General features: G+C 37.3%; 1 protein-coding gene across 1 annotated transcript in view; it reads left to right on the top strand.

The window, feature by feature from the left end:
- The window catches only part of CYYR1 (cysteine/tyrosine-rich 1), an 86600-nt gene that overhangs the window by 2753 nt on the left and 71203 nt on the right, over positions 1-12644 (top strand). The window contains exon 3 of the mRNA XM_006758778.2: positions 3652-3754. Coding sequence (XP_006758841.1) covers positions 3652-3754 — 103 coding nt within the window. The remainder of the gene's footprint in view (positions 1-3651; positions 3755-12644) is intronic.

The following is a 12644-nucleotide window of genomic DNA, read 5'->3' as shown; positions in this document are numbered from 1 at the left end:
ATGAAGAAATTTATAAAAGGAGGAAAAGCACTTCCTGTTTAATGAGGAGAATTCACATTCTAATCTATTTACACTTATTTCTTTTACTTAAATCATACAAGGTTTCAGAACTTGAGGGACTAACAGAATCAACTGCATTCATATTTGTTTTATCTCTTTATTCGTTTCTTTGAAGTAATGATAGCTCTTTCCTACCCCTTGTCTTTATCAAGAGAATACAAAAATAAGAAAATCGAACACAGCAAATGCAACTGTAATAACCTCATTTGCTCTTACTCAACCACACCATTGATGACAGCTTTTTCTTATTCTTTTGTCTTATTCTATACTTTGTGGTGAAGAGAAAGCTTCTAATTTGCACACTTTTCCTTCTCTTGGTTCCCATCCCCAGGTTCCCTTCCCGCAGAGCTGGTTGGTTAGTTCAGAAAGTTTTCTCTCCATCCATTTCTTCTCTCTTTCCACATCCCTCCCTGCTAAGCTACAAAATACACAATCTGAAGCCAAAAATACTAAGTTGACTTATTGTCTTTGATAAGAAATATTTAGTTAATGTGTTCTTTGGTGTTAATTCCTGAACTCTTTATAGCAGAGGTTTTTTATATCAGAGGCTTCCATATTTGTTCATCTAATATTTGCTGAGTGAGATGTGGTGAGGGACAGAGGTCTTCCTCTGAGTCTTGGCTAGGAGATAGTGTGCCCATTACCCAAATGGGTCACAGGAGAGGTACAATCATGTGCTGTCGGTGTTCAAAGGAGAGGGCCTTATTGCTGGCCTCGGAGTGTAAGCTCCATGAAAATGACGTCTATTTTGCTCACCTTAATAGTCTCAGAGACTAGCAAAACGCTTGGCCCATAAGTGGAACACAATCAATATTTGTTCAGAAAAACTGAATTGAGTAGGACTTTTAGGAACTAGGCCTTTGAAAGGTAGGGAGGTCTTGGAGATGGAGTATTAGGACATAGTATGCACAAAGGCAAAAACGACGAGTTGTGTCTTCGGAAAAATAGATAATTCAGTTTGGTTGGAAGTAAGAGTTATGGCTGGAAGTGAGGATTGAGATGAGATAAGGGGACACTACAGAAGTAAGACTAGTTCAGACGCCCTGTTAAATGAATTGTTTTAATGGGACAAAAACATAAGTAGATGTGCTGTCCATAACCTGAATTATAACCCCAAAGCAAATGCATTAAATTCCTGGCCCATTTGTTAAGGAGATACGAGCAAGTTTCTATATCTGAAGCATCATGCTGTATTGTGGAGCCACTTCTGGAATGAGACCCAATGAAGTGTTTACATTATTATTCAACACCCAGTACAGGCTACAAAGACAGGATTTGGCCAAGGTTTTGCCTTTGCAGTCTCAGCTAGAATGACTTCTGTCCCCTCCTTTTCCTTCCTCTCTTATCCTTAGCTGTAGCTTATAAGAACCTTGTTCTGAGCAAATCTTTGCTGCCAGATGCTGTTTTTCCTGTAGGACACATTCCTTAAGGTGGGGTGGGGGTGGGAAACCTTCGTCCAGATCTTCATGTCTTTAACTAAGTTTGCATTGGCTGATTTTCAAGGATATTACCTTGAATATGAGAAGCAATATTATTTGTTTTCTGAAAACAATAAAAATGTTCCTTTTTTTTTTAAAGTGAGAAAATGCTCCTGTATTGTTCAGACTCTGATCTTTGTAGAATTAGTCTCAAATAAAGTGGAGAAAGCAACTAACATATCAAAATAAGCTTTGAGGTGTTGTTGGAACCTCGGTCTGGAAATGCCATGGTTGTGAATGTATTTGCCGAGCTATTAAATCTGCCCTTTTCAGTCGTTTAATTCTGGGAAGTAGGAGCACTGGAAAATGCCATAAAAATCATGAACAATGTGTGACATGATGGAGATGTTTGCTGCAGGTAAAAGCCAGTTTCTTGGCTACAAGATCTTGGGCTTGGTTTCCTGTCACATTGGCTCAAAATATTTTGATATCAGCATGTCCCTACATTAAGAGTAATTGAGGGCAATAGTAGTAGTTGTGTCTTTGATATTCATGGAGTGCTTAGTAAGATCCCTGTCCTGGATTTCACTGAAAGGGCACCTCATAAAGCTGCTTACATATCGGTTATCCTCCCGCAGAACAAATGAGGATATCAGCTCTGCCTGTATCTCAATGTCTTTTATAGTTTTTAAGATCATGAAGCAAAACATTCCTAAATATTTGAATTAATTAAACAGCACACAAAAAATGAGAGCAGTAAACATTCACCGGGAAAATGAGAAAATAAATAGCCTTTAAAAGTTTGATGCGTTCTGCAAAAAGCATACAGTCAATAAATCATTAGATTGTGTTTCTATCTTCAACATTTTCAAGTAAATTTAAGCAGAGTTACTGCATCTTACAAAGGAAACTATCCCCCTCATTTCTTTTTACCCCATCCCAGAGGAAGACATTCAAGTTTGTTAATTTAGAAGTTAGAAATAAAGTTGGGGGAAAGAAAATGTGAACTTTTTTTTATCTTGTTCCACAAAGGCCACACATTATTGGTAAAGGTGAATGAACTTTGCTACTTTTTTGGTCACGTCCTTTTGTAAAAGTTCATCTTGGCAAGGAGTTGATTTAAAAGCAAAAGCAAAATTTTTCTTTCCAGATAAATCAATTGGGCATGTAGACCTAAATATAACACCTTATATTTTTATGTGACTTGAGCAAGAAAGCAAAAGCCTTACATAATTTAGAAAATTGTTATTACCTTCAGAGATTGAGTTGGAAATGACTTATTTTGTGAATTTTGAACATCTAACTTAAATTATCAGGCTGTACTTCATGTTTTCCTAATACTATACCTGAAGCTCATATATCCATTATAATGTATACCACTAACCATAACTAAATGGTAACCTTAACCTGTTAAACATAAATTATTTAGATGGAATAAAGAATTTTTAAAAGCCAGGGTAATTTCTATTCAACATTTTTGGTATAATTCTCCTTACCAAAAACATATGGCAAAAAAGATAGTAATTTGGTTTTGTTAACTCCAACATGTCCTTTTTAATCAGAAAATACCTTCCCCCCATCACAGAGTGCTGTTTCATAGTTTATTGATTCTTCAACCTGACATTAAACTCTTAATTTTTCCACAAGTTAATTATCTAGGGAAATTTCGTATTTTCTAATCCAAATACGTTGACAAGATATGCAGACTTATTTGTGTTACCATATGTAAGCAAATCGTGATCATTGTACATTATTTTAAAATTATTTCCAGTTGACATTATTCATGTCAATGACATTTTCCATTAAATGAAGTTGAAGTAATACCCTAAAGTCAAAAGACTCGACCATTTAAGAATTATTATGAGAACTCAGTTAACAAATTGAATGACTGTTTAGTTAGGTCATTCATTCCTCCCTTTGTGGTCTTATTCAGTTCTGACCACCAACTATGGTGCTGAATGCAGGTGATTCAAAGAATGGTCTTTGCCTTTCCTAGCTTTATATCTAACAGAGAAGGAAGATTAGTTCAGATGTTTACAAATGTTTTACCATTCTGAGTACGTTACACAAAAACCTAAATCCACCGAGGAATGGTTAAGGTATGAAATGGGAAAATTTTTCATGAAGCTGTGCTTTCAGAACTGTAACTGGATATGTTGTTTTTGTTTTTTAGACAATTGTCTTGCTCAGTGTGGCAAAGACTGCAGATCTTACTGTTGTGATGGGACCACGCCCTATTGTTGCTCCTACTACGCCTATATTGGGAATATCCTCTCGTGAGTAGTGGTCAGATTTGGCAATATTGATGCCCTTTCCCATGCCCAGATATGGTTTCAAAATGTACTGTTATAGGCATGGGCAAGAAATTTTTAAGAGTGGTTGTTGACATATAATCTGTACTGGAGATACTAAACCCTCCTCACTCTCTAGTATGTTATATTACTGGACAACATGTATAAGTTAATATATAAAATAAATTGCCTTGATTGTTGCTTAATTTGTGTTTTAAAATAATAACAGTGTTTAAAGTAGACCTTATTCATATTACTGATCTTTTTTTCAACATTGTAAATTATGCTGCCTGCTTTGTTACAACGTTTATAAGTTAGAATTTGTCATGTAATTATAGCCACCTTATTTTGCCATCCATCTATTTGTCTAACTCATTCAGTAAATATCCTGGAAAAGAGACATTATGAATAAAAACATCTGAGATATGAAATGTCAATTTTCTATGTAATGCATATAAAGCAACTCAGGAACCAAGTTTAGAGCCAAGATAGCCTAGGCATCGGCAATGTAAAGTAATAACCAACTACGGAAAGCAATGAGACATACACACTTCGCCTGTGTTAAGCATTTCTCCATAACGAACTAACATTTTATTTTAGAGATGCTTCTAGTGACCTTTTCACAGGGGTCGCCTAAGACCATCGGACAACACATATATAATTACATATTGTTTTTGTGATTAATCACTATGCTTTCATTATGTTCAATTTGTAACAATGAAATTGGGGGTCACCACAACACGAGGAACTGTATTAAAGGGTCGCGGCATTCGGAAGGTTGAGAACCACTGTATCTAGTCAACGGGAAATGGAGAAGCAGGAACTGCCTTCAGGGTTGTATGTCTGAAAAGCATACAGCTCTCAGTTTCTCTGCACAGACCGTCATGGTGGGAAATTAGAGGGAAAGAATTAGGAAGGTAAGACTTTTCTGAGCCAGAATCGCATGTGTTTTTCAGATAGCTGCAAGAGTCTAGCCTTTGTTCTCCTTAGTTTTTATTCATCAAGTAAACATCAGGATGATTTAGATTCTGTCCTGTTGTGGCTTCACTCAGGCCCTATGAGAGCTTACTTGGAACCTGGAAAGATTAGGCACTAAACTAAAGGTTGTCCCCTGCGACGGCATATAACTCAACATCCCTTTCCTGAAAATAGAAAACCTGGTATAACATAAACTTTCTAGACTCAATGTTGGGGCTGATACTGGAGATCCTGTCTCTCTGAATGAGACCAACAAGCAGCAGACTTCTGGGTCCTCTTGAAGAATGTCATGGTTATGTAAGAAAGGTCAGGCTGTAATAAAGATCGAGGGATGGAACTTTAGCATTTTTGAAATGCATATAAACTCTAAATAAAATGTTTGAATTTTTTTTTCATGGAAGATTTGGAGAAAAGAGATGACGTTTCCTTCTTACATTAGGGAATGCTCAGGATGATAGTTATAGGAATTAGTTCAGAATACCCTAAATATAAGTAAATAATGAATGATGTTGCACATTTATATATCACTTCACATTTAAACTACATTATGAATAAGTTCCAATTTTATTTTCGAGTGGTCTCCACATGCCAGATACTGCTGTTCTGGGTAGATGTGTGAGTGGTCCCAGCAGGTGGTATACACTTGAGGAAGCTGACATCAGAGTGATTCTGTGGTTCTTTGGTCCTCTGGTTCCTGGCCCATTTCCCTGTCCACTAACTACCCCGTGCTCTGTGCCCTTGTCTCTCATCTGATAGCTCCCGCCACCCTGGTAAATATATATGTGAGATATAATTTATTAATCAGAATACTTAAAAGTTAAGCTTAGGCATGCTTGATATGTTTTAATTTGCAATCATATTCACATTTTAATGGTACATATTCTAAGTCACTAATTTCACCACTTAATTAAAGTAAAGAAGTAGTTGAATTGATATATTTATTTGGGTTATTAGGGCCATGTACTTGTAATATTGGGGGGGGGAGATTTTGTCTTTGAGACAGATGGCATTATGTTTCAGGCAGTTAACACTGAATTTTCTGTTCAAAATAGAAACCCCTAAGTAAATCCCTTGCTAAACAATTCTTAGGGGGAAAAAGGAGGAGGTACTTTAAAATGTTTTCCCCACTGGATAAAGGAGAATACATTTTCAGGATTTCCAGTTATTGTTTAAGATTTGAAAAGAGTTCTTAACTCCACCCAAAGTTGTTGTTTTTTTTTTAAGTTGGGTGTGGGTGGAGGGCTTGAGAGAAAAAATATCAGTCCAAGAATGCTTACGAAAGTTCTTTCATGCACATGCTTTCAAATATAGCTATTTTGGAACTCAGAAGCTATGCTTTCTCTATTCCAAGCATCTAGGCACATTCCTAGCAAAATCATTTTAATCATCTTAACAGAAAATTAAATCTTTGTGGTTATCAGAAAAGTAATAAGGAAGAAAGCAATAAACACAATGGATGTTTTGTCTCATAAATGAACAACTTTATAAATTGGCTTCTATTTTTGTCTGTTTAAAAATAGAAAATATCTTGGCTCAGCTTACCATGAGCTAAAAAGAGTACAATTTGGGTCATTCTAGACTGTTGGTAACTGGTGAGGTCTGGAACGCATATCATGGTCGCTGAGTGCTCGCCCTAGTCACCCTCTGAAATGATCGGAGTACACATGTTTCACCCTTAATTCTCTTTAGTTCAACTCTGCTCTGTTTTGCAGACTAAACATTGAGACTCATTTTGAAGAGATAACAAGAGCCAACTTTCTTTTTACCTTTTAGTTAAAAAACCTTATTTTACCTGGATGAGTTAATTTTTACAAATAAATTGACCCCCCCCCTTTATTCCTTTTGTGATTAGTAACCTTAAAATTTACTTGTATCTCATGGAAAACCTTAAAAATTAAAGTTTTACAATAGCATATCTACCTTTTTAATGAAGATATAATTGGCATATAACATTGTATTAGTTTCAGGTGTATAAGGTAATGGTTTGATCACCACGGTAAGTCTATTTAACATATGTCCATTCAAAATAGAATATTCTACTTAAGTCATTATGGTCACAGATAATGTTTTCAATATAGAAAAATAGTAGTTATTTTCCAGAATTTAGGAATAATTTTACAGAAGTCAGCATATACTATGCAATCAATTATTAACAAATACATAGTGTGTGCCATAACCATGGCAGTACTGAGCTGGATTATCAAAGATGAATAAAGGATGTACCCTGACCTCCAGGATCTTCTAAAATAAGAAAAGAGAGTGTAGGCAAAACATTCTAATTTGATGAACTAATACATGATGTGCTATTGGAGGGCCAGGAAGAGAGAAAACAGTGCAGTGTGTGCGTGTGCGCGCGCGTGTGTGTGTGTGTGTGTGTGTGTGTGTGTGTGTGTGTGTGTCTAGAAAAAATGTTTGGAGAAAACCTCATAAACATGAAATTTGAACAGAACTTTGAAAGAACTTTATTTGCAAATGGACAGTGAAAAAAGGTAAGCACTTCTAGACAGATGAACTTGTGCTTTCAAAACAAAGATATAAGAAAGGAAATGGCCAGTTTGTAAAAAGCCATGTTGCTCAGCATTGCTAGAGAGGTAAGGGTAACTTTTTCATATAACATAAGAATAGGTCAGTAAGGCAAAAGGTAAGTTCGTACATTTGCATACTTTTATTGGTAGATTTCATACATTTATTGGTCATGCCCAACACAAGTGAAACAAAATAATTCAGTATTTTTCTAGAAATAAGACAGCTGGTTTTTTATAGAAAGAACAAATTCTTAGCACTGAAACAAGGGATATAGGTGAGAAGATACCAAATAATGATGATAATTAGTCATTCCATAGAGAAAAGATTTTGAATAAACATTTGAGTTGTTACAGTATTGAGAACCATTTATGACAGACTGTGTGACTTCGGAATCATTTTGCCATTTTTGACATTTTTTATCACAAAAGCAACTACCTGAAGACTAAAGCCTCACTATGCTTAAAAATGAGAATTGGGCCAATTCAAGAAATAAACAATTTCTCATCCAATTGATTCTCAAACGTTTCACTCAGCCGCTCTTGTCCACGGAAGATAAACATCTGTGATGAATATGGAATAGGCTATTTCAATTTTTGCTGCTGATGAAATTGAATTGGCATTCCCTAGAGAGAGGATCCAGTGTAAAGATGTGGTTTCTACAATAGTCTTTAGAATTAGTAGAATTCAAGGGAATAGAGAGTGCAGTTGAGTGGCTAATTATTGTTAGACTATTGAAAGTGAAGGTAAGCTACGACATGAGTAAGAGAATAATTGTACCATATTGAATAGAAAGCAGTAATGACTGGATTGGACACAGTGAGCCAGATGACAAGAAGTAAGATTTAATCCCCTTCCTCAAAAATAGATTTTTGCTCTCCCAGCTTGCCTTTGTAAGATGCAGGTCTGTCTAGGGATTCGTCAGAGAGACATCTGACCAACTCAAAATCCCCGTGGGGAAAAGTCCAGAGGAAGAACTAATAATGAAGATCCTGGTGGGATTAAGGTTATTTTCTTCTCAATGAAATGTGAAAGATGTATTGCCTGGAGTTTTGCAAAGACAGCTACTAAATATCACAACTGTGATTTTAGAGTCATGTTATGCATGAAAGCAAAACGAAGTTAAAAGATAAAGGTTTCATATTTTCAAATGGCATTTGAGGTTCTATGCTCATTAAGTAGCTGAGCATTCTGAATAAAACATATGAGGCTATGCAAATACTGACAGAAACATAATGCATTTTGAAAGGCCTTTGGCATTGGTAAAAACATTTAAAATAATTAAATTTAAATTTTCTTAGTGCTCAGGAAAAGAACACTTCTGGGATGGAGCATATTAAGCAAACCAAAGTCTGTGGGAGTCTTATTTTTGTTTTAGTAATGACATAAAGATAAATAACTAACAATGTTAAAAATATATGAACTTAATTTAAATTTAACAAATGATTTTTAAAAAATATATTTATTGATTTCAGAGAGGAAAGGAGAGGGAGAGAGAGATAGAAACACCAATGATGAGAGAGAATCATTGATTGGCTGCCTCCTGCACACCCCCTACTGGGGATTGAGCCCACAACCCAGGCATGTGCCCTTGGCTGGAATCGAACCTGGGACCCTTCAGTCTGCCGGCTGATGCTCTATCCACTGAGCCAAGCCCGCTAGGGCTTAACAAATGATTTTAATATAAGAAGAAAGTCAGTGATTCTCAGAAACTTACATACACTTCCATTTTATGGGTTATGTTATTAAAAGCAAACTTTATGTTATTAAATGTCTAAAACTTTTCTCAGTCAAATCTATATTCAATTCTATCAAAATTGTCTTTGCAAATTAAGTCTAACGTCAAAATCATAATTTGTTTTTAGGAAGGCATAGATTAAGTTTTTAGGAAAAAGTCTCAGTAACTTATTTCTATAAATAAGGACAGAAATATTCTATGTTCTACACCAGTTACTTGATCAGCTTCCTGAAAATTGTTCTACATCTATTTCCTTCAAGTGCCCCTTATCCTTTCAAAATTCCTTCACCCCTATGAAAATTAATCTGTCCTTCCCTAATAAGCTTGAAGACACTTCCTGTGGTGGTAGGAATAGTAAATAGCTTTATTTTCTTCTTGTGTTTTATATTATACTAGAGGCCCAGTGCCCGCAATTGCGCAGCCCCGCCCACCCGCACACTGCCCCACCTGCCCACCAGCTGCTAGATCAGAGCCTGTGGGCCGTGGAGGAGGGCCTGAGAGGTGCTCCATGCACCTCATAGTGATGGGTCATTTGGTCATTTGGTAGTTTCGGTCCTGACGCCTCTTGGCCTTTTATTATTATGATAAAATATAAAAGTGCTGGTCTTTTAATTCAGTGTGAATTGCGTACATTGCCATAACAGAGCAGCTGAGGTGAGGCTCCATCTTCAGGTATCCTGATTGTACCCAATCATATCTGGTCATATATTCCAGGGTTTAGGGACTACCTTAGATAGAAATCAGAGTTGGGTATTATAAGAGAAGGTCTGTTTGGTGGTGGCAAGGATTACGAAAGCCATGGGAACTACCATTTATTTATCCTTTTCCTGTTCCAGATGCTTAGGTTATATTAGTTTATTAATCTTCAGAGTAGCTCTCATGACCTAAGTATTATTACTCTAGTTTTTATAGATTAAGAAACTGAGGCTCAGAATTAGGGAACTTTTTTCAGAATTCACATGGCTACTAGTTTTAATGAGCCGGCATTTAAAAATTCATGTGCTGGACTCTTTCTGCTGCTCCCCACCAGCTCCTGAAAATCTGAAGCTTTCAGGATGGGAGAATGGAAGCTATTCATTGCTCTGTGACCTTGTGAAGTTTTAAAACCATATTTTGGGGTGAGCCTTTTCTTACCCTCAATATCTGGATTAAATTCTCTCTTATATGCTGCCATACATTATCTTTTACCTACGACATTATTATTTATGACTTTATTCAAGTTCCTAAATTACCTGTCTGACCTTCCACACTCTAGCCAGTGGTTCTCAACCTTCTGGCCCTTTAAATACAGTTCCTCATGTTGTGACCCAACCATAAAATTATTTTCGTTGCTACTTCATAACTGTAATGTTGCTACTGTTATGAATTGTAACGTAAATATCTGATATGCAGGTGGGTCTTAGGCAACCCCTGTGAAAGGGTCGTTCGACCGCCAAAGGGGTTGCGACCCACAGGTTGAGAACTGCTGCTCTAGACCATGAGAGGACATGAAGCCAATCTGATAACTTAGTGGGAGGTACAAGGCCTGACCAACTCAGTGATTGATGATATGTCACTAAATGCAGACTAATCCTCTATATAAACATGAAAAACCTGACATTTTGTGTGTTCTAAATAAATATGTATCGTGTGGATATATATTTGCTTAGAAAAAACAAGTTGCACTTTGAATATGTTAGAATTTATTTTCACAGAATACAAATCAGGTATCGTTCCATGGATTGATTCAGTGATCACTTTCTAGTCACACTTTGTATGACAGTAAATTAAAAATCAGATAATAAGATGAGAACTCAAATGCCAATTTAGTTATAATGATTTTTACCTGTTGTCATGTTTCGTTGACACAGCACATATCTGAATGTGGTCCATCAATGAGGAAGTGTGACCTGCCTGCCTGTGACTATTGAGGCAACAGGCTGCTGTACAACTCCATTCAGTTGCGCAATTTGGGGAAATAAAATGTCCTATTGATAATGTTGTGGAAGGAAGAATTATGCACACACAGAGTGATGTTTATCCCATTTTCTTGGAAGAATTCTGGTGGGCTGCTGCTGGTCAGAACACAACATGCAGCTGCCTCCAAAATGTAAAATGTTAGGATGAACACACCCATGACGGATGACAATTTCAGAGGGCGATGGTACCCCCTGAGTGTAATAGGATTCCATCTGAGAGTGCCATGGGTGCAAGCCTTGCCTCCTTAACGCATAGTAACTCAAGATGAGCAGAATTTCTAGTGTCGACATCCTTTCTTGCAAAAAGAGGAAGAAGAAAAATCTTACAGGTAACGAGAAGAAAGCCTTTTTATGCCTTTGCACCAAGCTGACAAAAATAGGAAAAAAATATGACAAATTACCTCACACATACTCTTTATGAATTCACACTGCCCAAAAGGTAGGCAGAACAATAGCTCTCTATGCTTTGCTGCCTTTTGCAGAGAAAATAAGTGATACCTGTAGTTGCAAATAACCAACTGCATAATGTTGATACAGCATTTTCCCTCTACAAACACCAGAAATGAAACAAAATCAGTCTTCAAAGTCTTACCCAGAGGGAAATACTTGAATTTAAATTTATCCAATAAATGGTAAAAACTCCACTATGCAGTTGGCAATCTTGAGCAATATATTAAATGAATAGACTTTGCCCCCTTTCAGGTAACAACTCTTGGTGAGTGTTCTTAATTCACAGTGGTTTCAGTGATAGTAGGTTGTAGGGCAACTGATAAAAGTTGTGAGTTCCTCTTTTATGCTGTGTGAACTTTATTCTCCTAATATCACCGAGCCTCAGTTTATTCATTTATAAACAGGGAATAGGCCCTAACCGGTTTGGCTCAGTGGATAGAACGTCTGCCTGTCAGCCTGAAGGGTCCCAGGTTCGATTCCGGTCAAGGGCATGTACCTTGGTTGCGGGCACATCCCCAGTAGGCGGTGTGCAGGAGGCAGCTGATCGATGTTTCTCTCTCGTCGATGTTTCTAACTCTCTATCCCTCTCTCTTCTTCTCTGTAAAAAATCAATAAAATATATATGTTTTAAAAAAGGAATAGCAGTAATAGGTTACCTATATTTGAGAATAAAGCTGGAGGAAACATTTGCACATAAAGAAAAATCTGTACATAAAAGCACTTAGAATGGCTTTGGAAGTGTTCTCTGTCATTAGTGAAAACAGTGGGTGGTGAAACCATCTGGAGCTTGGAAAAAGATGAGAGCAATGGGAGCACAGTGACTCCCCCAAGGTCGTTTGGAAGCTCAGGACTGACCGGCAGAGCATGGCTTTGGGTGGGAGGCTCTCTCCCTGGTTCTTTAGACCAAAGCATGGGCGTCTCTCCTCAGGGAGCCCTCTCAGCACTGACTGAAACAAACGATCTCCTGAATCAAATGTGACTGCGGCCTGATGACGGCAAAGGCAGCTAATTAAGTACCATGTCCCGCTGCCCAGCAGTTGCTAAAAGCAAAATGCAGCCCCCAAAGTCATGTGCATTAAGTAGACAAATCTGCCTTGTTGCCTTACCAGTGGTCGGCAAACTGTGGCTCGGCAAACCATGGCTCGCGAGCCACATGCGGTTCTTTGGCCCCTTGAGTGTGGCTCTTCCACAAAATACCACGTGCGGGTGCGCACGTACAGTGCGATTG

Source organism: Myotis davidii, unplaced genomic scaffold, assembly GCF_000327345.1.
Source record: "Myotis davidii unplaced genomic scaffold, ASM32734v1 scaffold175, whole genome shotgun sequence".
Taxonomy (NCBI): Eukaryota; Metazoa; Chordata; class Mammalia; order Chiroptera; family Vespertilionidae; genus Myotis; species Myotis davidii.
The sequence above is the reverse complement of the archived record's forward strand: the minus strand, read 5'-3'. Positions and strand labels throughout refer to the sequence as shown.